This window comes from Zonotrichia albicollis, chromosome 14 (assembly GCF_047830755.1).
Source record: "Zonotrichia albicollis isolate bZonAlb1 chromosome 14, bZonAlb1.hap1, whole genome shotgun sequence".
NCBI lineage: Eukaryota > Metazoa > Chordata > Aves > Passeriformes > Passerellidae > Zonotrichia > Zonotrichia albicollis.
This window is the reverse complement of record NC_133832.1, coordinates 1,653,625-1,681,611: the sequence shown is the minus strand read 5'-3', so window position 1 is coordinate 1,681,611 and position 27,987 is coordinate 1,653,625. Positions and strand designations below refer to the sequence as shown.

At 54.6% G+C, this 27,987-nt stretch overlaps 2 protein-coding genes across 8 annotated transcripts; one reads left to right on the top strand and one right to left on the bottom strand.

The window, feature by feature from the left end:
- Positions 1–1,891: 1,891 nt before the first annotated feature.
- On the bottom strand, positions 1,892–23,463 carry OCRL (OCRL inositol polyphosphate-5-phosphatase). 5 transcript variants are annotated; one of them, XM_074551458.1, is made up of 24 exons: positions 23,270–23,463; positions 23,099–23,178; positions 22,555–22,634; positions 21,674–21,712; positions 21,112–21,222; positions 20,956–21,039; positions 20,535–20,655; positions 20,285–20,446; positions 19,319–19,420; positions 18,793–18,907; positions 16,937–17,053; positions 16,615–16,805; positions 15,485–15,596; positions 13,948–14,057; positions 12,880–13,015; positions 11,548–11,658; positions 11,077–11,242; positions 10,648–10,883; positions 7,222–7,245; positions 4,887–5,006; positions 4,571–4,655; positions 4,020–4,147; positions 3,346–3,457; positions 1,892–3,244 (listed from the first exon to the last, which is right to left on the bottom strand). In XM_074551458.1, the coding sequence occupies exons 1-24, from the start codon at positions 23,300–23,302 to the stop codon at positions 3,120–3,122; spliced, it is 2,700 nt and encodes an 899-aa protein (XP_074407559.1). In that variant the 5' UTR covers positions 23,303–23,463; the 3' UTR covers positions 1,892–3,119. The 5 variants fall into 5 exon arrangements, with proteins under 5 accessions (XP_074407559.1, XP_074407560.1, XP_074407561.1 ...); XM_074551459.1 differs by having other exon boundaries at positions 21,112–21,219; XM_074551460.1 differs by lacking the exon at positions 7,222–7,245.
- On the top strand, positions 22,629–27,987 carry ERCC6L (ERCC excision repair 6 like, spindle assembly checkpoint helicase). Of its 3 annotated transcripts, none has more exons than XM_074551457.1 (2): positions 22,629–22,762; positions 23,912–27,987. In XM_074551457.1, exon 2 carries the CDS (start codon positions 24,021–24,023, stop codon positions 27,720–27,722), a length of 3,702 nt encoding a protein of 1,233 aa, XP_074407558.1. In that variant the 5' UTR covers positions 22,629–22,762; positions 23,912–24,020; the 3' UTR covers positions 27,723–27,987. The 3 variants fall into 3 exon arrangements, with proteins under 3 accessions (XP_074407558.1, XP_074407557.1, XP_074407556.1); XM_074551456.1 differs by having other exon boundaries at positions 22,629–22,799; XM_074551455.1 differs by lacking the exon at positions 22,629–22,762 and adding an exon at positions 23,556–23,767.

Genomic DNA, 27,987 nt, shown 5'->3' with positions numbered 1-27,987 from the left:
GCGGGGCCCTGCGAGCCACCGCTGCCCCACGGCCCCAGCGCCAGCTGCCCCGAGAGACCCTGCCACCCCCACGCGGCTTCACGGCCACCCCACGAGCTAGTGCCAGTGCCCCCAGGATGGTCTGGGTGGGTAGGCGAGGGTTGCCTGCCCAGGGCCCAGTCCTGTCCTGGGGCAGGACATGGTGCCCCAGGCACAGCCCCCTCCAGCTGCCCCCAGCTCCAGCTCTGGGATGTTGGGGGGTTATTGTTCCTCCATTGCCAGCCTACAGTGCTGCTGCTATTGGTTTGAACTGGGAGGGCTCTCCCCCTGCACTTCAAATTGTACCTCCATGCCCGTGCTCTGCCTCCCCAGCTGCAGCAGCAGGTACCTTGCCCAAGAGGTGTGGTGAGCTCCCTGCCTGGGCACGGGCAGGACTGGCAGTGGGGGGCCCAGCAGACCCTTGGAGGAACTGCTGTGGCCATGGCAGCAAGGCAGAGGTGTCCCACGTCCCCCAGGCATTGCCCAGCCCCAAGTGCTTGGGCTGCGGCCAGGGGCGGCACAGCTGGGCCCTGACCCCAGCCCTCCTGCACCAGCCTTAAAGGAGGAGGCCAGGGAGCACCTCCTGGCTGGGCTGTGGCCAGCCTGGAAGGAGGAAAAGGCTTCTGGGCCGGGAGACCTAAGGAATCTCTGGCTCTTCCTGGCCTGGCTGGCTGCCCACAGGCAGGTGGGAGCTGCTGAGCTCGGCCGTGCTCCCTGCGCCTCGTGTGCCACGGCACTGCCAGAGCTCCTGTACTGCAACGGGAGTGGGGCAGAGTGGGCAGTGGGCACAGGGGCAGTGCTGGGGACACAGGCAGAGGCACGGGGCAGTCCTGTCCCACCTGCTGTGCAAGCAGGGTCTGTCCTGGCAGGGCAAAGATGGGCTCTGCCAGGTCGCAGCTCACTGAGCGAGAAAAGAGGGATGCCAGGGGCACAGGGAGAGCGCTGAGCCCTGCGCTCCTTGGGGACCTCTCGATGTCCCCAGGGGGGACAGGAGAGCTCACTGCCCACCTAGGGCTGGCAAGGGATGTTCAGTGTGGCTGTGGGACAGCACCAGCTCCTCCAGCACCACTACCTGGGTACCACCAGCATCCCTCAGTGCCCATGTTCATGGTGGGCTGATGCATGAGTGAGACCCCCGGAGCTGCACCCCAACATCCTCCAGGGTCCCCTACAAGGATCTCTGCATCCTCCTGAGGAGGAGGACGGGCAGGCCCAGGCTCTGTCCCATCCCCAGGGAGCATCAGAGCTTCCCTCTCGCTCCGGCATTTCCGCCGGCAGTGGCAGGAATGCGGTGGCCGCGGGAACAATGCCGGCACCTAGCGCTGGTCACCTCGGTGACAGCACGGGAGCAGCTGCCAGGCACAGCCCTGCTCCCAAGGAGCCGGCAGGAAGCAGATGGAGATGACACCGGCCACCATTTCCTGCAGCAGGACGTGCGGGTTTCTCCAGCACGCTGCCCTCGCTGGCCCAGCAGGGCCTTGGGCACACAGGCATCGCTGCTCTGGGCTGCCAAAGCCCTGTGCCACACACGGGCACCAGCACCCTGCTGCACCCAGCGCCACCTCCTCCCTGGAGGGGCACATGCCACCATCCACTGTGGGACGGGCACTGGGCTGCAGTGCCAGCACATCAGGGGTGCACTCAGGAGCTCAACCAGCAGGAACCAGCGGCATGGGACCTTGTGCCACTGTCTCCAGCTGTGCCCAGCACACTCCTGAAATGGCTGGGGGAGAGCCCAGCCCTCAGCTGTCCCCAGAGTGAGCCTGGAGCTCCAGACAGGACTCTATGACAGTGCAGAACTGCATGAGGAAGGGCAGGTGTGCCTGCACAGCCCCCAGGCCTTGCACAATGAAGGTTTATTTGGAACGAACAGTTTCCCAATAAATTATGTAATTTAAAAATTTTAAGGATAAGAAAAAGGCAAAAGGGAGGGGAGCCTGCAGCAGCTCGGCCAGTGCATGGGGACCACAGGGTGAGCCCAGGCACCGGCAGGGGCTCTGTGACCACAACCTCCTCCCCTTGGCTTTGGCCTCCCTCACCTGAGGCCACATGGCCCCACAGGCCTTAGTGTTTCAGTGGGACAGGCCACTCTTGCACCCTCAGTCACCAGCTCCAGGGCTGTCCCCTCAGCCAGCTGTGACCCTTGCACAGCAGCTCCCATGCACAGCCCCCCCAGCTGCTTCTCTGGCACCTGAGGAGCATTTGTGGCTCCTTTCAATCCCCCAAAACCAACACCCTCTGCTAGCACCCCAGGAAGGAGACAATGGACTCCATCTAGAGGCACCTGGTGACCCAGCCTGTCCTACCTCCACACTGTGGGCTGGGCGAGAGGAACAGGGGTCCCATCCTGCTCCAAATGCACAGGACAGCCCAGGAGGAGCAGAGGGCAGCTCATGGCTCTACCTGACCCTGGTCACCGCGAGCCACCCACTATCCTGTGTCCTTGGGGGAAGCTGGGGCAGGGAAGGGAGAGGAAAGTGAGGGCAGAGTGGGGGGTGCAGGGACAGACTTGTGTGCTGAGGCCCTGTGCCCTGGGAGGGAGGGGAGAGGGGAAAGGCCATGCTGAAGGGGAGAGGCCATATGTCCAAACAACCTTCCTGGGTCAGCACGGTCCATAGCACAGTGATGGCATCGGGGCTGGCACGGCTGTGTGGCAGAGGGTGGCACATGTCCCACAGCAGTCTGGGGTGATGTACACACCAGCACACATACCTGGCACTGGAGGGACGTAGAGTGCCACAGCCTCCAAGAGCACCAGCCATCCCCACCTTCCTCTCTACAGCAGCTCTTGGGAGATGGAGGTGACACAGAGAGAAGCGTGACCTGGGAATTGGTGATACTGCCACGGGACGATGGGCGCTGGCACAGTGCTCGGGTATCGACAGATCCACCTGGCTCCCAGGGGAAGCCGGAGGCTCCAGAGGTGGATGGCAGTGCAATGAGCGTGCAGGTCCTCTGCAGCGTGGGGCATGGCGTGGCAAGGAGGGGGAACTGTCCCTTCCCACTGTAAACACGGCACTTGGAGAGCTTCGAGCCTTTACCCCTCGCAGCTGTCAGAGGCCCGGCCGGAGCGCGGGCCCGCCTTTGGCACACGGCACGAGTCACTCCTCGTCCCCGCTGAGCAGGAAGCTGTAGAGGAAGTTGATGGCACGCTGGCGGTCCTGCTGGCTCTGCCTGGCCATCAGGTTGGGCGGAGGGCGCAGGAGGAGGCTGGAGAACAGGGCAGCTGTGGAGGCAGGTAAAATCAGTCACTGGTAAGGAACGAAGACCTTGGGAGGCACAGAAGAGGCTGGGATGGAGCGAGGGCCGCAGAGGAACCACACTCACCGATCATGGTAGCACTGACATTGTTGTCCTCCGAGTACTTGAGCAGCTCCCGCAGGAAGGACATCAGGTACCGAAACACGTTGCGGTGGCAGCTTGGCAGCTGAAGGATCACCTGCAAGGAAATGGTGTCAGGAAGCTCTCCCAGCTCCCACTGCTGCAGCCTGGCTATGTGTGGCACTCCGGGTTCCACAGCAACTTACCCACAGCTGCAGCCTAGTACTGATGGCACTTGTGGGCTGTGGCTCCGGGTGACACTGCTTCAAGGAAAGCCGTGTCACCAGGAAAAAGTCCCCAGTGCCCTGTGGCTGCTTCCTGCTTGTTTCCAGTTGGATCTCAGCTCTCACTGCCCCAAAACTTCCCCCTCTGCTCAGGGACATGCTTGACCTGGCCTGCTGCCCCACCAGCTGTTAAGAGCCATGCACAGCCCTCCATGAAGGACAGGAATTGTAGCTCTGAGCAGGTGCTCAAGCCCTTGGGACCAGGGGTGGCTTGGCCCCTCCCCATTCCCCATGTGCTCAGGGTAAGACAGGGCTCACCTGGGGTCTCTCTGGAAGAGCTGCCCCCTCTCCCAGAGGCACTGTGGGCCCCCAGGCAGGGAGCAGGGCCCAGGCAGGCCCAGAGGCATGGCACAGCACATGGCAGCAGGAGCTGCCCTGAGCCGGCAGCAGACGCACCTGTCGGCACAGCCGGCTGCTGTGGGACCCCTCCAGGCAGCGCTGGTACAGCTCATAGCAGATCACAGGCTCTGGCAGAGCCTCCAGGAAAATGAGGAGAGCTTCAGCCACAGAGTGATTACTGCCCGCTGGAGGGCTGGGAATCAAGGGTCATGCTGAGCAGAGAGATGCCCTCCCTCCCCAGATGCTCATCTCACAGGAGGTCACACAAGTTCCCTGCCTGTCTAACCTCTCCTCCTCCTCCTCCTCCTCCACTGTCCCCCATCCATGAAAAACCCCGCACTGCATTTCCCACCCTCTGGCTGCACAGAAGCCCCCTGCTCCATTAGCTTCTTCTCCAGACCATGCTCTTCAGTACCCCAGCTCCTACACTTGGCACAGCCCTGCAGAAGCTTCCAGAGCTCCCGGCTGCTTTGGCCAGCACAGATTCAACTTTGAGAGAGGTTGTGGGGGGCCCAAGGGGAGCCCACCCCTGCCAGGTAAAGGTGACAGACAAGCTCTCCCGAGAGTGAACTGTCCCAGCAGAGCTGAGATCCATCACGGAAGGATACGGATTGTCTCAGGAATGCTGGTGTCCAGGCAGTCAATGATCTGCTCCAGCTCTTCCTGCATGCCTGGGGTCTGGAACAGGTCCTCCTGTCAAAAACAGCACAGGGATGGAGTAAGTCACCTTCCCCACAAAGGCTGAGGCACATGGTGACTCCCAGTGAATGGTGAACCCTGGGACACCCAGCCAGTGCTTTGAGCACAGGGAAACGCCATGCCCTGAACACCAAACTGGAGCTGATCACCAGGTGTGTGTGAGGAACCAGGCCATCACGAGAGCTCCAGTGTGGCAGAGGCCCCCTCCCTCACCCTCCCTCTCACCTGGTGGAGGGCATGCTTGAATAGGTGGTCCACCAAAAGCCAGATCTCCTTTGGCACCTGCAGCGGCACCTCACTTGCTTCCTCACTGTCCAGGGAGCCCATCTGCAGGATGGATTTCTCCTGGGGAGAAAGCACACAAGGGCTCAGGGAAACCTCAGCCCCTTCTGCCTCACTCCCTTAGTCACTGGTAGGGAAAGCTGGGACAGGGAAGCAGCAGGACCCTGGGGTGCTCCAGCCCTGAATCACTTCCACAGCACCAGCCACTGCCCCACAGGTCCTGGCTCCTCTCCCTTCTGCTGCCCCATGGAACAACCTGCCCGGTCTCTCCAGCAGCCCCAGCCCCCTCAGACCCCCAGCAGGTGGCTCTGGCTGCCCACGGTGCCCCGGCCCCGTCCCAGCTCCCACCCTGCAGCCAGCAGAGGCTGGGACCCAGCCAGTCCCTGTGCTGGGGGAGCTGCCACGAGGGGAGCCCAGCCCTGTCCCCACCCAGCCCACGCCTTCCCTGCCCCCGGGTGCTCCAGCCACGGCTGCTCCCAGCGCTCTGCAACTGTCCTGACTCCTGAAGCTTCTTCCTCCATTTTCCCAAGGAGAGCTCTCACTGAGTGCAGGCCACCACTGTCACAGTTCCTGCTTACTCCTGTGGAGCAGCTGACGTGCTCCATGGCTCAGATGTCTCCATCACACCAAGCTTTAACCGGATCCACGTCCTTGGCTTGATTTTACTCTCACTTCACGATTGCTCACATTCCTGTGACCTCCAAGGAGGAAGCCATGCCCAGCACTCCCAAAGCACCCAGGAACCAGCACAAGCAGGAACACAACCCCGCCACCAGCAGAGGAGTCCAAAAGCCACACAGAAAGCACCTCACACCAGCTGAGGCAAAACTGCCATGGCTGTCCCTGCAGCACACACAGCCACTGACAGCAGCCAGGGGCGGCTTCCCTGCTATGCCCAGAGACACACCAAGCTGACACAAGCCCAGGTGGCACGGGCAGTAGCCCCAGCTGCCACGCAGCACAGCTCTGCCCTGCACAGCACCAGCTCTGACCCTGCCAGCAGATGAGGAGTCACGGCTGCACAGCTGTCTCGCTCAGCCACATGCACTGGCATGGTCGGGCAGCAGCATGTCAGGCAAGAGCATTACAGAATTCCTCTAAAAGGGAAAGGGGGAGAGCTGCAGACCCTCTCCCAGGTCTGTTGACACTCTTCCTAGGCTGAGGCTCTTCTACAGAACTCCTGTGTCAGGGCATCACTGGAGCCAAGCGCTGGAGCAGCCCTTTGCATGACTGGGGGAGCTGTGGAGACCCCCCTACAGGGGACCCCAGGTGCTCAGAGAAGAGGAGAAGGCTCCAGGTGCCTCGGGGCAGACGAGAAGGAAGAGAAGGAGGAGCAGGGGGAGGAGGCGGGCGCGCCTTGGCCGGGCCCCGAGCGCCCTCTCCTGCCGCGAGTGAGGAAGGGAGGCACGCCTCGTCCTTCCCACGGCAAGATGCTCCCAAAAATCAAAACTCCTCCCTTCTCCTTTGCCAGGAGGGAGTATGTTAGCTCCATGAAGTTAAACACCCGAGCTTGATCCCCTCTTGGAGAGGAAACATTCCTTCCCTCTCCTGTTGTGCTCTGCCACTGTGCTGACAGCCCAGAGACGAACAACTTCCCCAGACTGGGAAGCTGGTGCAGAACCAGCTCGAACAAGTTACAAATGTCAGAGCCAGCGCAGGGAGAGTTAATGACCATCCCCAGCATCTCCCACTCGCTCTCCCAAGGAAGTTTGCCTTGCTTGGCTCCAGCACCAAGCATGGGTGCCAAGGGAAGCAGTGATCCCGCTCGGGCATTGTGGCCATCAGAGCAGCAGTCCCAGCTCCACTGCTTGAGGAGGCACAGAAACATCCACCTCCTGCACAAGGCCCTCTCTCGCCTCCACAGGGACACAACCAGATGGAAGGAACAAAAGACCTGAGTTTCCTCCTCCAGCCCTCTTCTCACAGGTCTCAGAGCATGCTGTGGTGAATCCCTCCTCGTGGTCAGAGGTATGTCAAAGGCTGCCAATCTTTTTTGGGAATATCCAGCACTGCTGTTAGGATCAAGAAAGGGATTTTTTTCCTCCCAAAGCAAATTTGATGAGCTTCAACATTGCAGTTGGGCTTGGCTCTGGGGTCACTCTATGCTTCTCCATGCCCTCATCCAGCCCACAGCTGTGCTAAGAAGCTTTGCTGGCAGCCGTGTCCCCTCTGTGCTCCCCTCCCCTTCCCTCTGCCACAGAAAACAAGGGAAAAGCTCCCATTCCTTACAAACACACCACTGAGAAGCGGACTGCCAAGCAGCAATTGCTCGTGTTACCTTTTCTAAGAAGCTGTCTTCTTCCTGAGAGCAGCAGCAAAGAGAGGAGAGGAAAAAGTGTGGTTAAGAGGGAGAAAGCACTCTCGGATCAACTCTTGTGATTAAGCAGAAGCCTAATTTGCATTACAAGAACCCACTGAACACCAGGTCCTTCACACATTTTGCTGACACGGCCAAAGTTAAACCTGTGGTGAGAGATTTGCCTGCCAATTAACAACAATCCTGCTCATATGATGCACAGCCTCATCAGGATTTCTGGAAAGCCCTCCAAGGGGCTTAGACAGCACTCTTCACTGGCTGGGCCATGGGCAGGTGAGATGTGTCCACCAAGAAGAAGTTCCCTAGTCACAATCACTGTCCCTACATTATTTCAGCCATCTTTCCTTGTGACCAGGCCAGAGATAAAACGTTCCCTGGGCTAAATCTGTGTTTCTGAGTGTATGGCAACTGTGGAGCTCACAGGGCCCCTAAGCAGCTTTCGGTACAGTCAGGGAAATGAGGGTTTGTGCTCCAACCCGGCTGCTGCTGCTGCAGCCTAAGAGCATTAGCATTGCACAGAGAGGAGTGTGCCAAGCCCTCCCGCAGCACAGCCAAGCCCTCAGCATCCCCAAACAGCCATCCCTGTAGAGCCAGGGCCGGCTGGACACTGCTCATAGGTCTGCAGGAGGAAACAGAAGCAGGCTGTCCATGCTGAGTCCTGGCAGATTGACCTTTTGGGGTGGGAACAGCCCCAGCGCATTGCCCAGCTGAGCTGGGAGCAGCTGCAGCTCCCAGGGCACAGGGACACCAGGAGGGAGGAGCATCTCAGGGTCCCCTGTGGCTTCTGCAGTGCCTGCTTCCTCTGGAGCCTCCCTGAGTTCTAACAGAGCCACAACAGACTGTCCTCTTCCTGGGAACAGCTTGCTTCCAACAGGAGCTGGCACAGGTTTCTCTCCTGAGGCACAGGGGGAGGGACACACTCTCAGGTTTGGGAGGGCAGACAGCCACCTGCATGTTTTGTAACGGGTGAGTCATGTCCACCTCACCCCCCAGCCTGAGCCTGGCTGCTCATCTCTCCACAGAATCACAGAGTGGTTTGGGTTGGGAGGGACCTTAAAGCTCATCTCATTCCACTCTCCTGTCATGGGGAGGGACATCTTCCACTATCCCAGGTTGCTCCAGGCCCCTTCCAACCTGGCCTTGGACACTTCCAGGAATTGGGCAGCTCTGGGCAAACAGTGCCAGGGCCTCCCCACCCTTTCAGGGAACAATTTCTCCCTAATGTTGAGCCTTCGGCACGATCTGCTCCACAAGACTCACCTGCCCCTGACAGGGGTTCTTCAAGAGGCTTTTAAAAACCCAAAATAGGATTCCAAGAAATGATCAAGGATGAGACACTAATACTGAAATCCCAAAGGAGAGGTGCTCAAGTGACAGCAGCCATGTCAGCGTCTCCCTCCTTGGAGAACCAGGAAAGCCATTCCCAGACAAACTCCCACCTGCAGGGTGCTATCCTGCACCCACCTACCTCAGCCCCTCAGAGACTGGATCTCCAGACCTCTCTCCACTGAAACAGACAGAAAAAGTCTAGCCAGGCTGAGGAAGATGTTTGGTCCAGTGAAGGATGAGCCCATGTAAGTGCAGAAGGTTCTCAATGCACACACACTGCCAGCCTCACACAGCCTGAGCAGCACCAAAACTCAGGGAACTGCACCCAAATGCTCCAGTTTGCAGGGCAGGCAGCCCCAGCACCACTGGCCCAGGCAGTAAGTGCTCAGTTTGCTCCGATTCCAAGGATTTCTCAGCTCACAGGTAAAATCAGAACTAAAAAACTTAAAATATGCCCCCATGCCCATAAGGAGAGCTGTGTCCCTGCTGCAGACACTGGAGCAGGTGCTCCTTGCTGACTGTTTTGCCTGCTTTATTTCTAGATGTTTCACTGAGTAGCAGGAGAAGGAAATCTATAGATGGAAGGAGAAGCAGCCTCAGTGGACTCGTACAAATCTAACAGTGTGTTCTGTGAGGGCAGAGCCAAGAGCCTGGGCCCAAATTCCTCTCTATCAAGCAAGAAGTTGGTGCTGAGCTGGAAAAAGCAGGTAGAAAAGCAAACGAGGCCAGTGAAATGTTCCAGACCCACTTCTAGAACAAGACTGACAATAACCAAATCCTCAGAAATCTGAGGAGCCTGAAGCCTGGATCAGTTGCTTGACCTGAGGAGGCAAACACTGTATCTTGCCATCTGCATCCTGCCTAGCCTGATTAGTGTGTTAAAAAGTCAAAATTCTCATATAAAATGGACTCCTCTGTATATTGGACTTGTGAGAAAAATAGATACCTGCAATAAAAGATGGGAATTGGAAGAGGCAGGGAGAGGCACTGGACAACTGCTGAAGGGATAAGAAAATGTGGAAACAATGGGAGTGGAGGCTGGCAAATCTATAGAGGTGGAAAAGCAGCAGCTTACTGGACAAAAAGACCCTCATGTAAGGGTGAGACTGTGAGATAGGAGAGGAGAGGAAAGATATCACATGGCAGAGAGCCTCAGACAATGGGGCTGAGCTTTCAGGTGGAGAGAAAGAAAGGACTCTCCTGCCTGAACAAGAATGGGGACATGAACTGGCACTCAGGAGCTGCTGCACCTCACTGGAACATGGCCAGGTAAGGCAGTAAGGAGAGATGAATGAAACCAGCCTGGAAATCAGAATTACATCCCCAAAATGGGACAACCCCAGAAACAGCTGAGAGTATCCAAAAACCAAGAGGTGAATAGGGCACCACTGCACCCTCTTCCATGCACACAATGAGCTGTGGGAGAAGGAAAATTGATGCTGGGGGCTGGCATAGGCTGGGAAGAGGAACAGTTTGCTGCACCACAGAGAGATCTCTCCCTGATGAGCTATCTCTCACCCGAGGCATTATCTCTCACTGTGGTTGGTGTGGGAGGAAATGGCCAGAGAGGCTGTGACATTGCTCATCTGCTGAGCTGTGTCCTTCAGCACCCCACACTTTGGTCCTTCTGCTTCTGCTTGCTCCTTCCCCTGAGCAGCGGGAACATATCCAGAACGAAAAGGCCTCCAAGGCACTCACCAAACCAAAAGAAGCCCATATACCTTGGATGAGAGGACCCTAATCACATCTCTTATGACACTGCAGTGCCACCCAGCTGAGCCTGCCAGCACCAGTAACACCAACATGAGGTGCTGGGATCACTTTTTCATCCCATCAAACAATATTCAGAGCCCACCCAGAAAAAAGGAATAAAATACAGGCTGTCAAAACCCCTGGCTGTGGTAGACAGGGAGAATAACAGAGCACCTCAAGCTCTGTGAAGTCACTCATCTCAGAGCGAGCACAGACAACCCGACCTGCAGGTACTGCTCCTGCTTTTGGGAGCAATCAGGAGGGAATGAGGCTTCTCTGGGTTAGAAGAGCCGCTTCAGAACTCACCAGGTCTATGAGTTTGGTGACTGGAACTTCTCGGATGGGTCGCTTCATCCGGCACAAGGCCTCGAGTGAAGTGCCAAAGCAGCTGGGCAGGTAGGTCCCACTGATGGTCAGGAAATAGTCCTTCCCTCGGTCCAGGTGCAGGACAAGAATATCCTCAATTTTATCCTCGCCAGAGTTCAGCAGGGTGACTGAGTCCTTGCTGACGTACACGTCCAGGGAGATCTCTGTGCTCTCATCTGCAACACACTGCAGTGCTCAAGAACACACAGACACTCTCCAAAAGGGATGATGGGGACAAACATACAGTGGAAGGGACAAAGGCCACAACAGAACAGACAGACAAGACTGATGGCAAGGAAGGTGGGACATAGGAAAGACAGGAAGGACTGAATGGAGATGGGATGGGGGGGTCTACAGCACTACACTCACCTGGCTCCAGGTAACCTTCACAAGGCTCAGCCCGAAGCCATGGCTTGCAGTAGTGGGTGTCATTGAGCTTTGGGATGAACGAGAAGTGACAGGTGACTTGCCCATTATTGGTAATCTGGAACTTCTGTTTCTGCAGCTGACGGAACTTCACATTCTCAAACTCGAACTGCAGAGCAAAAAGAAATCAAGTGATATTAGTGGCCAGGATATGGCCCATGGCCAGCCCTCCACAGACTCTGCACTGGCCCCCTGAGGCTGAGATGAGCCCACCTAATGCAGAAGTCCTCACAGAAGTTCTGCCAAAGAGCCAAGACAACATGTCCTCGCTAACCCAATTCCTGACCATAAGATAAAGGATAGAGCTCAATTTTCTATAATCCAGTTAATTGAAACAAGGTCTGTGAAAGAAGTTCTGGCACTTTGAAGGTTGCTATGCTTGGGCAGAGACAGTGATCCCAGTTTCATCCTCACCTCTCTCCTGCTCAGTTCTAGTGAAGGAAGAAAGTCATTCTCCATCCTGTCCATTATACGAACGATGTCTTCAAACAGCTTCCGATACTTCTGCTCATCGACAACCTTCACCTGTGGGAGACAAAAACCACTCAACCAAACTTCTGACTGGCCTTCACAGGAACTCTCCTGATCATCAGTGAGCTGCAGAAGTGAATTATTTCTCTAAGCACTTGCTTCTGTAGCTGCAAGGCTGAGAGAGTTCACACACATGTGCGCAGTCCCAAGCTGCATCTAAAACTTTACACAGATTTCATCCCTGCAGGTGTTACCAGGGTCTGTCTGCCCACTGGTCACACAACTGAGAGACCACTGGAGGCAACCTGTGTGAGACAACAATGGCATGCTGCAGCATTCCTCGTGATTGTCCAGAGGGAAAGGAGAAAAGCTTTTCTTTGAATAGACTCAGCCTATTCTACTCAGCGCAGGTGAGGCACACCTGAAGTGCTGTGTCTGGTTCTGGGTTCCCCAGTACGGGAGAGACATGGAGCCCCTGGAGTGGGGCCAGCAAAAACTACAGAGATGCTAAAGTGCCTGGAGCATCTCCCTTACAGGAAAAGGCTGAGGGAGCTGGGGCTGTTCACCCTAAAGAGGAGACACAGCTGAGAGGGGCTCTGTCTGCTCCTGACTGCAGGGAGGGCTCAGAGCAGGGCCCAGCCTCTGCTCTGTGGGGCCCAGCAATGGCACAAGAGGCATGGGCAGGAACTGATCCCAAGACGTTTCACCTGAATGCGAGGAAGAACAACTTCACTGTGTGGGTGACAGAGCACTGAAATGGATTTCCCAGAGAGGCTGTGAAATCTCCCTCAGTGGAGAGAGTCCAGAACTGCCTGGACACAATCCTGTGCCATGTGCTCTAGGATGGCCCTGCTGGAGCAGGGAGATGGGACCCAACAACCCACTGTGGTTGCTTCCAACCTGACCCATTCTGTGACCTGAGCCACCCAGGGAGCAGGAGGTAGCAAAAATGGACATGGAGTGTCCTCATTTGCTGCACCAAAAAACCTGAATTTGCTGTCACCCTCCACTGAAGCCATCCAGGTGTGAACCAGATGACACATCCAACGCAGGTACAGCCAGGTCCAGGCTGTGGCTGTGTCTCCATGTGGAGGAGGGAACAGCAGGACTCAGGCATTCCCGTGCTGCCCCCACGGCAGGCACACCTCAGCTGGGCTCATGTGTCCTCTTGCAACAGCCTTAGCAGAGCTGCCCTGACTCTGTCACCGCCTCCCACAGCAATGCCTGGAATGCCTGGCAGCGCTGAGATCCTGCCCAACAGACACACAAACCCACCCCGATGCGGAACAGGGCGCTGACAGGCTTGTGGTCGCTGGTCTTGAGGTCCATGTGGCTGCAGTACCGGAGCTGAGTGACGTCCCCTCCCCTCCAAAGGATCCGATCGCACCACGCTGGCACACGACACTTACCACTACAAAGAGAAACAGGTTACCAGGGCAATCCAACAATCCTATCAAGCCATCCAAGCTGTTCCTCTTCCCAACAAGGCAGTTCCCTCCACCCACATCATCACAGCAGTGATGGCATGAACTCCTATCACTTACCCCAACTTGAATTCTGTTACTTCTTCTGCTCTCCCCCCCTTTCCCAATACAGCAGATAAAATTCCCATCCTTTCCAGCACCAGGAAACAAAATAACCCTCAGTCAAGCCCACCACAGCCTGAACCCATGTGTGCTGTGACCCAAGCTGCATGACGTTCTTGTGCTGCCAGACCTTTCTGCTGACAATCCAATCCATCACTTATTGTTTCCACTCCAGAAAGTCTACTCAGTGACTACTGTTATGTTGTGAAGCCTGAATCCTGGGTTATCCTTCTTCAGATTAATTACTGTGGTGATTCATAAACATGGCAAGTCAAGTTCAATCACTACATGGTTTGAAAGTCCTCCTTGGGAGTTTCTCCCTTTGGAGCAGCCCGTGTAGCAGATGCAGCCGTGTTTGTGGGAGGCACCAAGCAGGAACTACAGCTGCTATCACAGTGCACCACCCTGTGGGTGTGCAAGTCAGGGGACAGGGTGACTCAGAGAGCCTGTTTCCTTAGCTCTTCAATTCCTTTTTTATACTGTTTGCCTGTCCCTGGTAATAGAAAAAGGCCGCAGTGCAGGGTCACCTGAGCTCACACTTCACCTGCCTTCATCCAGCGGGATCAGCAGCTACAGAGGTTTAAGGGATGTGCCTGCTCAATGTACACAGGGGCTGCTTATTGCAGAAAGCAGGAAAGAAAGGAAGGCCAAACATAACACTGACAGGTATGCACAGTTCTAAGAAGCAGGAAATCAAATTTTGCGAGAAAATGTGTTTCATGTCATAGGTAAATACACCCAGTTGCAGCCAATGTACCTGGAGTCCCAGCGATCTGTTTTAGAGTCATATTTATACGTGGGGATGAATTTAATATCTCCCTCCATGAAATCTGCAAATGCTTTCTTCTGAGTGCGTTGAATATTCAGCTAAAGCAGAAAAAAAAAGCTTTAAAAAGAAAAAAAAACAAACCCAACCAAACCCAAGAAACCCTCCCTTGCCACAGCAGTGTTAGAGAGCAGATCTACAGGCAGAGCAACCGTGGCCTGTGGCCATTCTGTGGGATTCGCAGACAACCCCAAACTGCCTCTCAGACCTCACACCTTTAACACACAAGTGGAAAGTTTCCCAAACAGACCCAGTACAAATGGGCATCATACTGCTCACCAGACCATGCAGGCAGCACCAAGCAAGAGTTAAGGGAAATATTAATTACTAATGCTTTCATCAGTTTTCAGGCTTAGGATTGCCATCATTAATTGCTCCCCACCAATCATTTTAGCAAGAACCTCCAGGATTGCACTTGCCTGACAACCTGACACCACCCTCCTTTGCTCCTTTCCTCTTCTGGATGTCTTCCTCAGTAAGACCTAAGCTACGGCTGTTTCCTGAACAAAGCTCTGTAGTACAGCAAAAATGAGCTACAGAGGACAACCAACCAAATTTATTGTTAAACTGTGTCAGAGGTGACACTGCACCACTGCTGTTCATGGTTCCCAGGTGCAACCCTTCCCCTGCCACCAGCTTCCGTGTGCTGCAGGGAAGGGCCGAGAGCAGGGAAGGCGACAGCACAGAATTCAGGTCAAACTGGCTGAGCAGATTTGGGCTCCAAATCAATACCTCTTTCACAACACTGATCACAGCAGCTTTTGTTGCTGTTACAAATGCTTGTGTTCAGCTTGTAGAGGGAACTCCTGCACTAAGACACAGACTCACACAGTGACTGCCTGAGCTACCCAGTTACCCCAGTATGGACAATTTGGTTTTGTTAGGGGGATGTTGCAACCAGCACACCCAGAGCTCTGTCAGGGTCCAGTGTCTATGTCTGTGTCCAGACCCTTATTGCAGTGTGCAATGGAATTATGTAGGTTGGAAAAGCCCTCCAAAACCACTGAATCAAATGGTTCCTTCAGCACTGTCAAGGCCCCACCTAACCTATGTCCCCATGTGCCACCTCTACATGTCTGTTAAATCCCTCCAGGAATGGGGACATCACTGCCCTGGGCAGTCTGTACCATGGCTGGACAGCATTTTCCATTAAAAAATTTTTCCTAATATCCAACCTGAACCTCTCCTGGCACAACTTGAGGCCATTTCCTCTTGTCCTCCCAGTTGTTACCTGGGAGAAAAGACCCACCCTGACCTGGCTGCACCATCCTCTCAGGGAGCTGTAGAGAGTGCGAAGGTCCCCCTGAGCCTTCTTTTCTCCAGGCTGAGCCCCTGCAGCTGCTCCTCATCAGATCTGTGCTCCAACCCCATCCCCAGCTCCATGTCTGCCAGCTCCTCCCTAGCAGAGGCACCTCCCAAACCAAGATGACCTCCCAGGGACGGGGTGAATGTGAGCGAGTTCACCGACCTGGTCATAAGTCAGCAGTTTCTGAAGTTCGTTCTTGCTGATGAGATTCTTCACTTCACTGGCATCCAGCAGACACAGCCTGTAGTTCAGGTCTCCCAGCCAGATAACAACACTGCAAACAAAGATACACAAACAATCATGGAATGGTCTGGTTTGGAAATGAGATTAAACCTCATCTTGTACCAGCTGGGCAGGGACACCTTCCACCCTCCCAGGTTGCTCCAAGAGAACAGCACTGACTCTAATGAAGCAAGACCAGTGTTCACACAAAATCCAGCTGGTGTTGAGGCTCTTCTCATGTTAAGGAGAGAGCCATGGTGGAGCTCAGTAAGCAAAGTCAGCCCGTCAGCCAGCGGGACAGGTGAGGCATCTGCAGGGTTATCCCTCATTACACCCTGCTTTTACCTGTTGGTTTTTCACTGCCTTTCCTTCAACCAGAGCAGGCCACTGCTGCACCACCTACTGAGCCAAGACTGCCTGACACAGAATTAGCAGGAGCAGAATCAGGGTCCTGGAGGTTACAACCTTCTGGACATTGTTTCCCATCCCTGCCATCAGCCACACCTCACCAACACCTGCTCCCACCCTGCTCCTCCAGGCTTCCAAACAGGCCTACAGCCTTCTTGCTATCAGCAGCTACAGAAGGACTCATGGGATGCACTCTTCACTCCATAAAGGTTTCCTTTAAAGATTAAAATTTAAACCCCTTGCTAGTAGGGGTTATATAAACAGCTCTTCCTGTTTATAGTCAAACCTCAACATTTCCATTAGTGGATTATCAAGGATAATCTAATCTTGTAAGTTTTTTTTCTGTACTAATCCACTCTACATTTTTGGTTTTTAAATGGTTTAAGTATTAATTACAGAAATACCAACCATTTGTATTCTGCTTAGGCCTGCTGAAAAGGAAGTTATACACAAACACAAGGAGAGGGACACTGGGCACAGGTGCATAAGGCACTGCAACAAGGAGGTGACCAGTCTGTCTGCAGGAACTGCAGTACACCACAGCCCTTAGGATTTCAAATTATTTTATTAAGCCAGAAAACTTATCTGTATGAAACCTCCTGCTGCTGCAGTTCTGACTTAACTGGGGTTACTCAACACCACTGCCACAGGGTACAACTCACTCGTGCTTCATGATGTTGAGCTCAGACAGGCAGTCTGAGCCGGGGATCAGGAAGCTCATCCGGGCACAGATGTCCTTGTAGTCCTGGTTGCGACGCTCAAAGTCCTCCACGTGGGCAGCCAGGTGGGAGTTGACAACACAGAACGTGGTGTTGTAGAACATGAACCTGATGGCCACACCACCCTTGTTGCCCTAGGGACAGGAGGGACCAATGGGGAGTGGGTGGCAGGTGAGGGGACTGGGATGGCACAGGTGAACCAGACCAGACTGTGCCACTTCTTGCACGGACACAGGGAAGCAACAAGCTGGCCTTGGTGACTCACCATCTTTCCCATGACTCCTGTGCCCACAGACTCTGTCACAATCTCTCTGATATTGCTCAGATGATCCTTCTTAGCAAATATGAGCAACATCATCCCAACCAGGCGGACCATTTGCACCTGCAAAAACAAACGGGATCCTGAATTCCCAGAGAGGCAGCGGGAATGCAGCTCTGATCTGCTCTGCCTGATGCTCTGCTGCTCTGGCTCTTCCCATTCCTCATGTTCTCTACTCAATCCCTAATTGCAACAACAGAACCCAAAGGGTCTCCTGTACTGAACAGCAAGGTTCTTGGGGTCCATCTGTTTCTGCCCAGGAGCTGCCAGTGGGGCTGAGCCCACTGCATTCCCTACTCTGGTCCCTCCCGACAGCAGGGTGGGCAACGAGAAACTGAATAAATGCCCAGCAAGTTTGTGACTCGGGGCTCAGCCCTTGCCAGGCCCAGGGCTGGGGCTGTCCTGAGGCTGCAGCTGCAGTGGGAGTCAGAGCCCACCTTGGCTTACTGCAGACTCCAGTGCAGAGGGGAATGGACAGAGATGTTCCTATTTCCCTGAGGCAGACGTGCCTGATGCACGGGGTAGCAAAAAGCATCTCTGAGCTGCATAGACTGACTCATTCTCAGGAAATACTTGTTCCCTAAAGCAAAGGGCCTCTCTGGATCTGAGCAGATATCTGCTCCCACAGAGCTAACACTGGGCTCATGTGCCCTGTCCCAATGGGGATCTCAGGTCTGCTGCTGATCTTTTACATGTGCTAAGCCAACACTGCCCAGTCTGTGACCTTCCTGCACCTCCAAAACAGTGGTACCATCCCTGTGAAACAGTGGCATCACCACTCTGAAACAATGACAAGGCCTCACCTGCTTGAGCACAGTCTGCATGCTCACCTCTATGCACAGAAACATTCACATGTGTTGGGATTAAGTCTATGGAGTGAGGAAAGAAGCTGACAGCAGAGAATTTGGCTGCAAGGGCCCAGCACCCAGCGTGCCCTGCAGGAGCAGAATTTGCAGGTGACCACAAGCCTTATCTACAGCTTCAGCCACTTCCCCCTCCTGCAGCCCTATCCTGCACTCTCCCTTTCACTACAGTGGGAGAAATTCACCCAAAACTAAAGTGAAGCAAAGGGAGGAGAGGGAGCAGGAGCCTCTGCAGTTCAGGCCCTGACTCCTGGCTCCCCTTGATAGGTCTCAGTTCAGCAAGATACTCTATTCCTTGTTTCATTTCCTGTAACATCTGCTCACAGCAAGCAGGATGGGGTGTGACAGCAAACACACAGGCTAAGGAAGAAAGAGAAACCCATTCATGTATTCAGGACTGGTCCCTGCAGCAGAAAGGTTTGTCATAGCAGAGATAAAACCAGTGTCTTGCTCTAAACCAGCCAGAACAAAGTCCTGCTGCCACAGCTGAAGCAATTCTGACTCAAGACAGCAGCATCCAGAAGATTTCACTTCATAAATCATCCCATTCCTTCAGAGAAAATATATTCATTTAATTTACCAGCACAGGACACACCTGGCTTCTATAGTACAGGATGAGAAGGTAATATAGGTAGAGAATTTGAACCTGCTGCTTCCCTTACACCTATCTCCTATTTGATAAAGGTATTGTGGTCCCCACCTTTACAAATTTCTTCTTCAAAGGACAACATTTCCTACAGCTGTGGTGCAGAAACAGACTCCAGATTTAACTTGACACATCTGACAGATGCCCAGGCATGCCCAGTATCACACTTGGTTTCTCCGAGCCTTGCTCCTTGGACAGGGAGCAAAAGGGAAGCTCTTTTCCTTTTTCCTTTTTCCTTTCTTCCCATCATGCCAGCTCCATGACAAGCCCCCATGCCACTGAGCACAACTCACTTTCTTGTATTTGGCCTTAGGGTGCAGGGACCTCTCCACAGCAGACAGCCACTCCTGTTCCTTCGTAGAATCAAGGTAGAAAAAAGCCTCCGTGCTGAGGTCCAGCTCCTGGAACCTGGAAACCCAAGAGCTTAGCACCTCCAGCCTTCCTGCACATCCTCCTCTTCCTACAGAAATGTGAAACCTCCAACAACAGCCCTTGGAGGAACAGCTCTTTATGGCCACCTGCTAAATAACACAGTAGAATTTCCCCATGTGCCTTTGAGATCCTACCTCAAGCCCCCGGCAACCCTTTCCCTCAGAAACACCGCTTTAGGTGTTTCAGAGGACAACGAGCGAGCTCTGCAGATACCTCCAGGAAAATCTATTGCCATGCTAGCTTTGTTCAGCCTGATCCTCTACCTCATCCAATGGCTTTCTGCCCTCAGACAGCCCCTGTGTGACACAGCTCAGCTCTGTGCAGCCTCTGAGAGCATGACAGGAACCTAAACCCAAGCCAGCCCTCCTGGATCCCCCAGCTGCTCACCCAATGCAGTAGAAGTCTGGAGGCTCCATGTCATACACCAGCCATGGGCTCAAGAAGCTGTCAGGAGACTGCCCATTCACATTCCATGTACCCACAAAGAACCTACAACACAAACACAGCCGAGCTGTTAAAAACACAATGCAAACCACAGCAGCACAGCAGTGCTCTGGCTGGAAGCGTGCACCATGAGCTGTCCCTGCATGGAGCAATGACTGCCATGGGGGAACTGAAAGTCACAGAATCACGGAGGTTGGAAAAGACCTCCAGGATCATTGAGTCCAAGCTGTGTCCAGTCCCCACCTTGTCACCCAGCCCAGAGCTCTGAGTGCCATGTCCAGGCATTCCTCGCACACCTCCAGAGATGGGGACTCCAGACCTGCCTGACCACCCTTCCCGTGAAGAAATTCCTCCTGGTGTCCAACCTGAACCTTTCCTAGTGCACTCTGAGGCCATTTCCTCTTGTACTCTCCCTTGCTCCCTGGGAGCAGGGCCCGACCCCCCTGGCTGCCCCCTCCTGTCAGGGAGCTGGGGAGAGCCAAAAAGTCGCCCTGATTCTCCTCTTCTCGAGGCTGAGGCTTCCCTGCTCCCTCAGCTGCTCCTCAAAGATTCTCCCAGGCTTGGCTCCCTCCCAGTGACACTGCTCTCAGAGTGGAGTAGGGCATTCCACCAGCAAACATCTGGCTCTTTTAACATCACGTCACGAGGGGCAACACCACGACACTATGGTGGGACATCTGTCTTCACTCTTTCTGCCCATCTGCTCCAGCCTTACCAAGGCTCAGGAGATCTGACATACACAGAGATAACAAAAGCAGCAGCTGCTCCATGGACACAAGACTTTTGGTTGTACCATCCTCACTGGCCACCTGAGCTGCAACCCATCACCAGCTGCCAGGGTCCAATCTGAGTGAGATCCAGGCTCAAAGGAGAGATCCCACAGCTCTGTCCTTCCCTCCCAGCTCTCACCTGAAGTTGTGCAGGTTGATGTAGGCCTTCTCCCTCTTGGCCAGCACATGTTTGATGAGTCCCTCTCTCTGCCCCGACTGTGTGCTGGGCAAAAACATCTTGCGCATCGTGTTTGTCACCTTGGGCTGGTCTCTGGATGCGCCTTCTCTCTCTCTGTGAAATCTAGGAAGGAAGCAAGAGCAGCACTATAACTAGTTCTGCTGTCTAGGAAGAAAAGTAAAAAAGGGAACAGATCCCCTACATTACTTACTGCTTATTGTGAGGGACAGGAGGAGGCGGGGGTTCCCGTCGAGATCCCGTCTGGTGGTTCTGCATGTTCCTTTTCTCTTCTAGGCTCAGCGTGTTGAAGTCATCCTCAAACCCCAGTGCTCCTGTAATGAAAAATCCAAGAAAAACACCCTGAGAAACAACCTGAAAGAGCTCAGATCAAGAAGGGAAAAAATGTAACTTCACAGAAAGCAAAAAACCAAATGGCAGTAGGAATACATCAACTGGAAATGGGAGAAAGGGGCACTAACCACAAGGCAAGGCAGGAAGGAGCTTAACATGCACAAACCAAGGGTGAAAATAGCACTCAGGAAGGAATTAACAGACAAGGGAGCGTGGCCAGACCCAGCTCCTACCCTGGGCACCCCAGCACTGCACAGGCCCCGGAGCAAAGCCAACTGTACCTGGAGACAGACCTGTGAGGCTCTTCTCCACCTGGTGCCAAATGGCTGAGTCCTTAGGTTCAGGAAGAGATGCTTTCAGGTGGGCTGGAAAAAAACCCATCCCTGTCAGAAACTGCTGGCAGAGGATTTCACACGCACAGGGGCAACTCTGCTCACCTTCCTGTATGCTCTGCACTTCTGACAGGAACCCCAAGCAGCGCTCCTCATCAGGGATCTCGAAGAGCCGCTCCGGTGCCGCCTCACCCTGGATCCTGACCTTGCAGCCTGCTTCAAACATACTCACTGAGTCAGCCCAGGCTGCCTCAGAGCCCCCAGGCTTCCCACCCAGCTTCCAGGTGCTGCTTGTGATGGAAACCTGCACCTAAGTTACCCTCGCTGTGCTTCTGAGGTCCCCCCACCCTGCTTGGGGTATCCCCAGCACATTCTCCTGGCTTTAGGAATCCTCTCTACTGCAATTTTGCAAAGAGCTCTAAAAGCACGAAGAAAAATTTGAGACATTTTGACCATTTGCATTTCAAACCTTGTCTGTCATGGCAATGTCCTGTCCCATGTGTCATGAATGTCATGACACAGCCAGATGATAATATCAGAGGGAAAACCATCCTGTTTGAGCAGAGGACAAACACAGAGCTGGGGGGAAGACTGGAAGGCAAAACAAGCACCAGTGACTGTTCCCTGACAGGATCTTTAGCTACACCACTGCCCTTATGAAACTTACTGTTTGTAGCTATATCAATCAGCAGAGTCTCTTCTGCCTCTAGAAAAGAGAAAGGCAGGATCAGTAGAGCTGACGCTGGATGCTGCAGTAATTGAGGACTCATCTAATTACACTACCAGCCATGAGAGAGTCCTGACGGGAACAGAGAGCTCTCATTTACATCTGTACATTCCTAACGGTTCTGGCAGAGAGAACCTGGACAGTCACCTCCCAACAAGTGTCCCAGGGAGATTCCCACCACACAGTTCTCATACACCTGGATGGTTTTTCCCTATCAGTGCAGCTACTTTGGGAAAGACCAACTTGACAAGGAACTTCAGAGCTTCTCTACAGAGCAAGACCAGGGACAGAACATCCCTGAGCTGCACACAAGGGAATGAGCAAATACAGAAAAAAAGACTTTTACTCCTCACAAGGATTCGCCCCAGGGTCACTTGTTGCTATTTAAGTTCTTCCAAGACAAGGCCTAAAACCCTTCCTCATCCAACAGGTGGGATGCTGAGAGCTTGCTAGACCTTAGGAAGTTTAGATGTAAACATGCAGGAAAAGGCAACAGCTCCTAACCCTTGGCATAGCAGAGACTCTGAGAGACAGACACCAAATTCCAGACCCCGAAACCAGGTTCTGCATGTGTTGGCTCTGTGTGATGCCAAGCCCAACACGCACTGGAGCCAGCCAAGTTCCTCACAAGTGCTTGCTGACATGGAATGACAACTTGCTTGGATGAGGAACAAGGGGATGCCATAAAATGGGACTTGCTGTTTCACAAGGAAAGAATTCAATCTGCTGTGCCTCAGGAGGCATTTCAGGAAACACCATTAGATTTAAGGTTTGAGGATGAACAGCAGGGGATTCTCAACCTTCCCCCCAGCAGTCAATACCTTGCACACATTTAAAACGGCTATTGATGGGAATATAATCCGGATCAGAGTTTTCTTTCTCCTGGGAGCGAATAACGACCCTGCAGACAGAAGGAAGGCTTATAAAAACCCGGCAGCGACGCACACAAACGGAAGCTGTGTGTACAGAGACACTGTTTGATTTTTATCGTTAAACTTCTGGGGCAGGAGGAGGAAAAAGGCAACGAAGGTGAGACCGTGCAGGATGCGGATACCCCGGGGAAGAAGTAAGAGCTGCTGAACTCTCCGTGCCACGGGGCAGGGCCAACACCGGGATGGCAGCGGCTCTGGCTGCCGGAGGAGCACCGGGGAGTCGGGAAGGCACCTCCGCTGCGCCGGTGTCAGGGGTCCGAGCCCGCAGGGTGAGGGGAGCCCGCTGGGGGAGCACGCAGGGATCCCGAGAGTCACGACGGCTGCGGCCGCTCGGCGAAGAACCGAGCCGTGCACGGGCACGGCGCGTCCCGCCCCGGCCCCGCCGCGGCGGCACCGGCCGAGGCGAGCCGGGCCCCGCCACGCTCGCACTCACCCGTAGCGGCCGGCCCGCCGCTCCAGGCCGAGCACGCACGGCTCCCGCCGGCCGGCCCGCACCTCCGTGCCAGCAACGCTCTGCGCCGCAGTTAAGGAAACCTCCGGCCACCGGCCTGCCCCGCCCCACCGCTGCCCCCCGCCCGCCCGGCCCCTCGCGCCCGCTGGATACGAGCAGGCCGCAGCCCGCGGCGCGCGCCTCCATGGCGGCGCTCGGTCTCCCGGCGACTCCGCGCTGGGCACGGGCGCGGAGCAAAGCAGCGCCCGCCGCCGCCGCCGCCGCGCCCCCTGCTGGCGGGAGGACCCCACCGCTCGTGCCCGTGACGTGCACCGATTGCGCGGCAGGAACCAGGAGCGCACCGGGGGCGAGGGACCTGTGGATCTGCCGGGTTCCCCTGGATGTCCCGCAGCTCACTTCCCACCGCGCGGCGGGAAATGGAGCAGCCGGGACCGGTGCTCGTCCCGGTATTGCCCCAAACCGGGAGCAGCGCTCGACCCCGCCCATTTCCTCCCGTCCCCGGCGTTGATTGGCTGCAGGCGCTGCTGATTTACATGTGGCGCGGTGCAGGCCGGGAAGGGCCGGGTTTGAAGCGCAGGGCGGCAGCGCTGGCGGTATGGCCGCTCCTGTGCTGGGAGAGGCAGCGGTCGCGGAAGAGGAGCGGTACCGGGGGTGAGCGGGGACGGGGCTGAGCGGCCGAGGAGGCTGGGGAGGGCTGCGGCCGGGCTGGGCCGGGGCCGGGGGTGGCGGTGGTGGGTTGGTGCTCCAGGGTGTAGCCCGGGCCTGGCCACTCGGTGCTCACGGTGACTCCCACAGGCTCGTGACCAGCGCGAAGGCGGCGGCGGCCGATGGGGACCTGGAAGAGGCGCTGCGGTTGTTCCGGCTGGCGGCCGCCATCCGCCCCAGCGAGAAGCTGCGGGGCCGCATGCAGCGGGTGCAGGAGGCACTGGCGGCGGCCGAGCAGGAGCAGCAGCAGCAGGAGGAGGAGGATGAGGGCTTCGTGAACGTGTGCGGCAGCGGCCTGCTGATCTACGGGGAGATGCACCGGAAGCTGTTCCAGCACCAGCGGGAAGGTGTTGCGTTCCTGTACCGCCTGCACCGGGAGGGCAAGCCTGGTGGCATCCTGGCAGATGACATGGGCCTAGGCAAGACCATCCAGGTGATCGCCTTCCTCTCGGGTATGTTCGACGCTGAGCTCATCCAGCACGTTCTGCTCATCATGCCCACCACCCTTGTCAGCAGCTGGCTGGCTGAGTTCGCTCGCTGGACCCCCGGCCTACGCGTCAAGGAATTCCATGGCACCAGCAAGACAGAGCGCACCAGGAACCTGGAGAGGGTCCAGAGGAAGAATGGCATCATCATCACGAGCTACCAGATGCTCATTAACAATTGGAAGCAGCTGGCCAGCCGCCATGAGCAGGAGTTTGTCTGGGACTACATCATTCTCGACGAAGCACATAAGATCAAGTGCCAGTCAAACAAGACAACCAAGTGTGTCTATGCAATCCCAGCCCAGTACCGCATCCTGCTTACAGGCACCCCTGTGCAGAACAACCTGCGGGAAATGTGGTCCTTGTTTGACTTTGCCTGTCAAGGCTCCCTCCTGGGTACTGCCAAAACTTTTAAAATGGAATATGAGAATCCCATTACCAGGGCAAGGGAGAAGGATGCAACTCCAGGTGAGAAAGCACTGGGGCTAAAGATATCAGAGAATCTCATGGCAATTATAAAGCCCTATTTCCTCAGAAGGACCAAGGAAGACATCAAAAGCTATCATGCTGATAAAGCTGATGCTCATCTTCCTGAGGATCCAAGTGAGAACAAGGCTCCTGTCATGCCATCTCTCACTAGGAAAAATGACTTTGTTGTGTGGGTGTACCTGGCACCGGTGCAGGAAGAAATCTACAGGAACTTTCTCTGCCTGGATCATGTGAAGGAAGTACTGATGACAACCCGATCGCCTTTAGCTGAGCTGACAGTCCTGAAGAAAATCTGTGACCATCCCAGGCTTCTGTCTGCGAGAGCCTGTATCCAGCTGGGCTTGGATGAGCAGGTGGGCTCCGAGCAGGATTACATGATGGAAGCAGGTGTGTTTTCAGGCATGAACAAAATAGATCATCTCTCTGATGAGACTGTGATCCAGGAGTCTGGGAAGATGCAGTTCCTTGTGGGACTGCTGGAACGGCTGAGAGAAGAGGGACACCGAACCCTGGTGTTCTCACAGTCGAGGAAGATGCTGGATATCATAGAGCTCGTCCTGTCTCGCCGACAATTCCAGATCCTGCGCATTGACGGCACGGTGACCCACCTGACGGAGCGGGAGAGGCGCATCAACGCCTTCCAGAGCAGCACTGACTACTCCGTCTTCCTGCTCACCACGCAGGTTGGGGGCGTCGGCATAACCTTGACAGCAGCCAGCCGAGTGGTGATCTTTGATCCCAGCTGGAATCCAGCAACTGATGCTCAGGCTGTGGACAGAGCTTACAGAATTGGGCAAAAAGAGAATGTAGTGATTTACAGACTGATCACCTGCGGCACCGTGGAAGAGAAGATATACAGGCGGCAGGTATTCAAGGACTCGTTAATCAGACAGACCACCGGTGACAAAAAGAACCCGTTCCGTTATTTCTCCAAACAGGAGCTAAGGGAGCTCTTCACGTTGGAAGATACTCAGACGTCTGCAACTCAGATCCAGCTGCAGTCCCTGCACGCCATGCAAAGGAAGTCTGACCTGCAGCTGGATGAGCACCTTGCTTACCTGCATTCTCTGGCAATGTTTGGCATTTCTGACCACGATCTGATGTACACAAGGGAGATGGCTCACGAGGAGCAGGTGGAGAGTGAGGAAGCCCATCAGTACATCCAGCGGAGGGTGCAGAAAGCCCATGAGCTGGTCCAGCTGGAGTCCCAGCTCAGTGATCAGAGGATGGAGGGGATCAGAAATGCTTGTGAAGAGAAGTGGCAAAGACCATCGGGAACAGTTTCCAGGCCAAAGAAGTCGTCTCCGGGGTTGAATGACAAAAATCACTTTGTTTCACCGCCAGTAGCTGATGCACTTGAAAAAGACAAAGTTGTTGATCTTACAGAGGATGAGGAGGCCCAGGTGCTCGATGTCAGCTCCAGAATGACAACTCTGACTGTTGGTGACTTGGATGAAGAGCAATTGGCACAAGGTGTGTCCAGTATGGAGATGGAAGTGCTCAATCCCAGCAAGACAGCAGAACAATCTGACATACAAGAATCTGAGCAAAATCCTGATTCCAGCATTACACCATCATCCCCTGCACTTGAGAAAGAGAGTCAGAGCCTTCAAGAGAAACAGCATTCACAGGTACATTCAGACAGCTTGGCCAAGACAAGGAATGACCTGTCTTGGCATTGTCACAATTCCTCTGAGTCTGGCATGGCTGACGATCCTAGAAGTGAGGCAGAATTGTCAGTTCAGGTACTTGACCCACACACTGCCCTTGGGACAGAGCAGAACAATGTTCCTGAGCCGGCTTCTGCAGTCCTGAGTTCATCAAATGCCATGCCAGAAATCAATGCTGAGCTCTACAAGTCTCACGTGTTAGAAGACAGCTTGGAGGGTACATCTGCTCCTTCCTTGCAGGATCAAGTTGACTTCAATCTGGTTTTGGAAGAGTCTGAAGAGGAATGGCAGGATGCCTCAGATAGAGGAGGATCAGTGGAAGGATCTCCTGAGAAGGACAGCTTACAGCTCCAGGCAGAAAGCTTGTGTAAATCTCCAGACAGAGAATCTCCAAACAAAACATGGCCAAGTGAGACCAGTAGCCATGGCAAACCCTGTCCCACAGCTGAGGAAGAGCCAAATGCCTCCCTGCAAGGGAGTAAATCATGGGAGGAAAGCAGTGGTCTCTTTACTTTTGGTAGGAAGAAACGTTTAAACAGAATTGCTTCAGATAGTGAGAGTGAAGAGCAGCCTGAACAAGTGCCCTCCTCTCCCTTGGACAGCACTCGGCACGGACTTCTGGAAGGACTGGAAGGAATCAGTGCTTCCACCCCTAAATACGACACAAAAAGAGCTAAAGCCATCTTTTCTCCCCAACTAAATAACAGTGGGAACAGGTCTAATGCTTCCAGGCGCTCATTCATCAGCAGGTTGGTAGATGAGGTGGAGGATATTGGGGAAATCATGGGAACCACTGATGAAGAAGATGAAGATGATGGTGATGAGGAGCAAGATGGGCTTGTGGAAGACGAAGCTGAGGAGTGCACTGGGGAATCTGCTGAGCCTGAAGAAGAACCTAGTGGAGAAACACTTGATACAGGTGAAGAGCCCTCCCACGCAGACAGCGTGGAATCTGAGCAGTCCGAGGCAGAGGAGATGGAGTCATCTCAGGAGGAATCCACAGGTGACAATGAGCTCCAGTCAGGTGAGCAGATTGAGTATTTTACCCAAGAAAGCAGCTCTGAAAAGGACATTGGGCAGAGTTCCTCTCCTGCTGCCAATTATGACACTTTAGTACACAGTGGGAAGAAACTTCAGAATGATGGAAAACTTCAGGAGGCTTTGGACTGCTTCCTGCAAGCTCTTGACATGAAAAGTGGAGATCCTGAAGTTATGCTTCTGACTCTGAACTTGTACAGACAGCTGGCCCAGAAGTGACATCTATGTGGCTCTGAGAAGACAATCTGGCTGTTACTTGTTACCATGTGTCTGCACCATGGCCCTGGGATCCCTGAGCCAGCTCCAGGCTGGTGCCTGCCATATCCAGGTGTGACTGAGCAAATTCAGCACCTCCTGCTTGAGCAAACAGTCCAAACATCCAGGTGTTGGATGCTGGGGAGGGAGCTTCACTGGGAAGTCAACTCACAAAGGTGAAAATGGTTCATGTTCCTGTCTGATTATTCAATAAAAGAATGGTATTGTT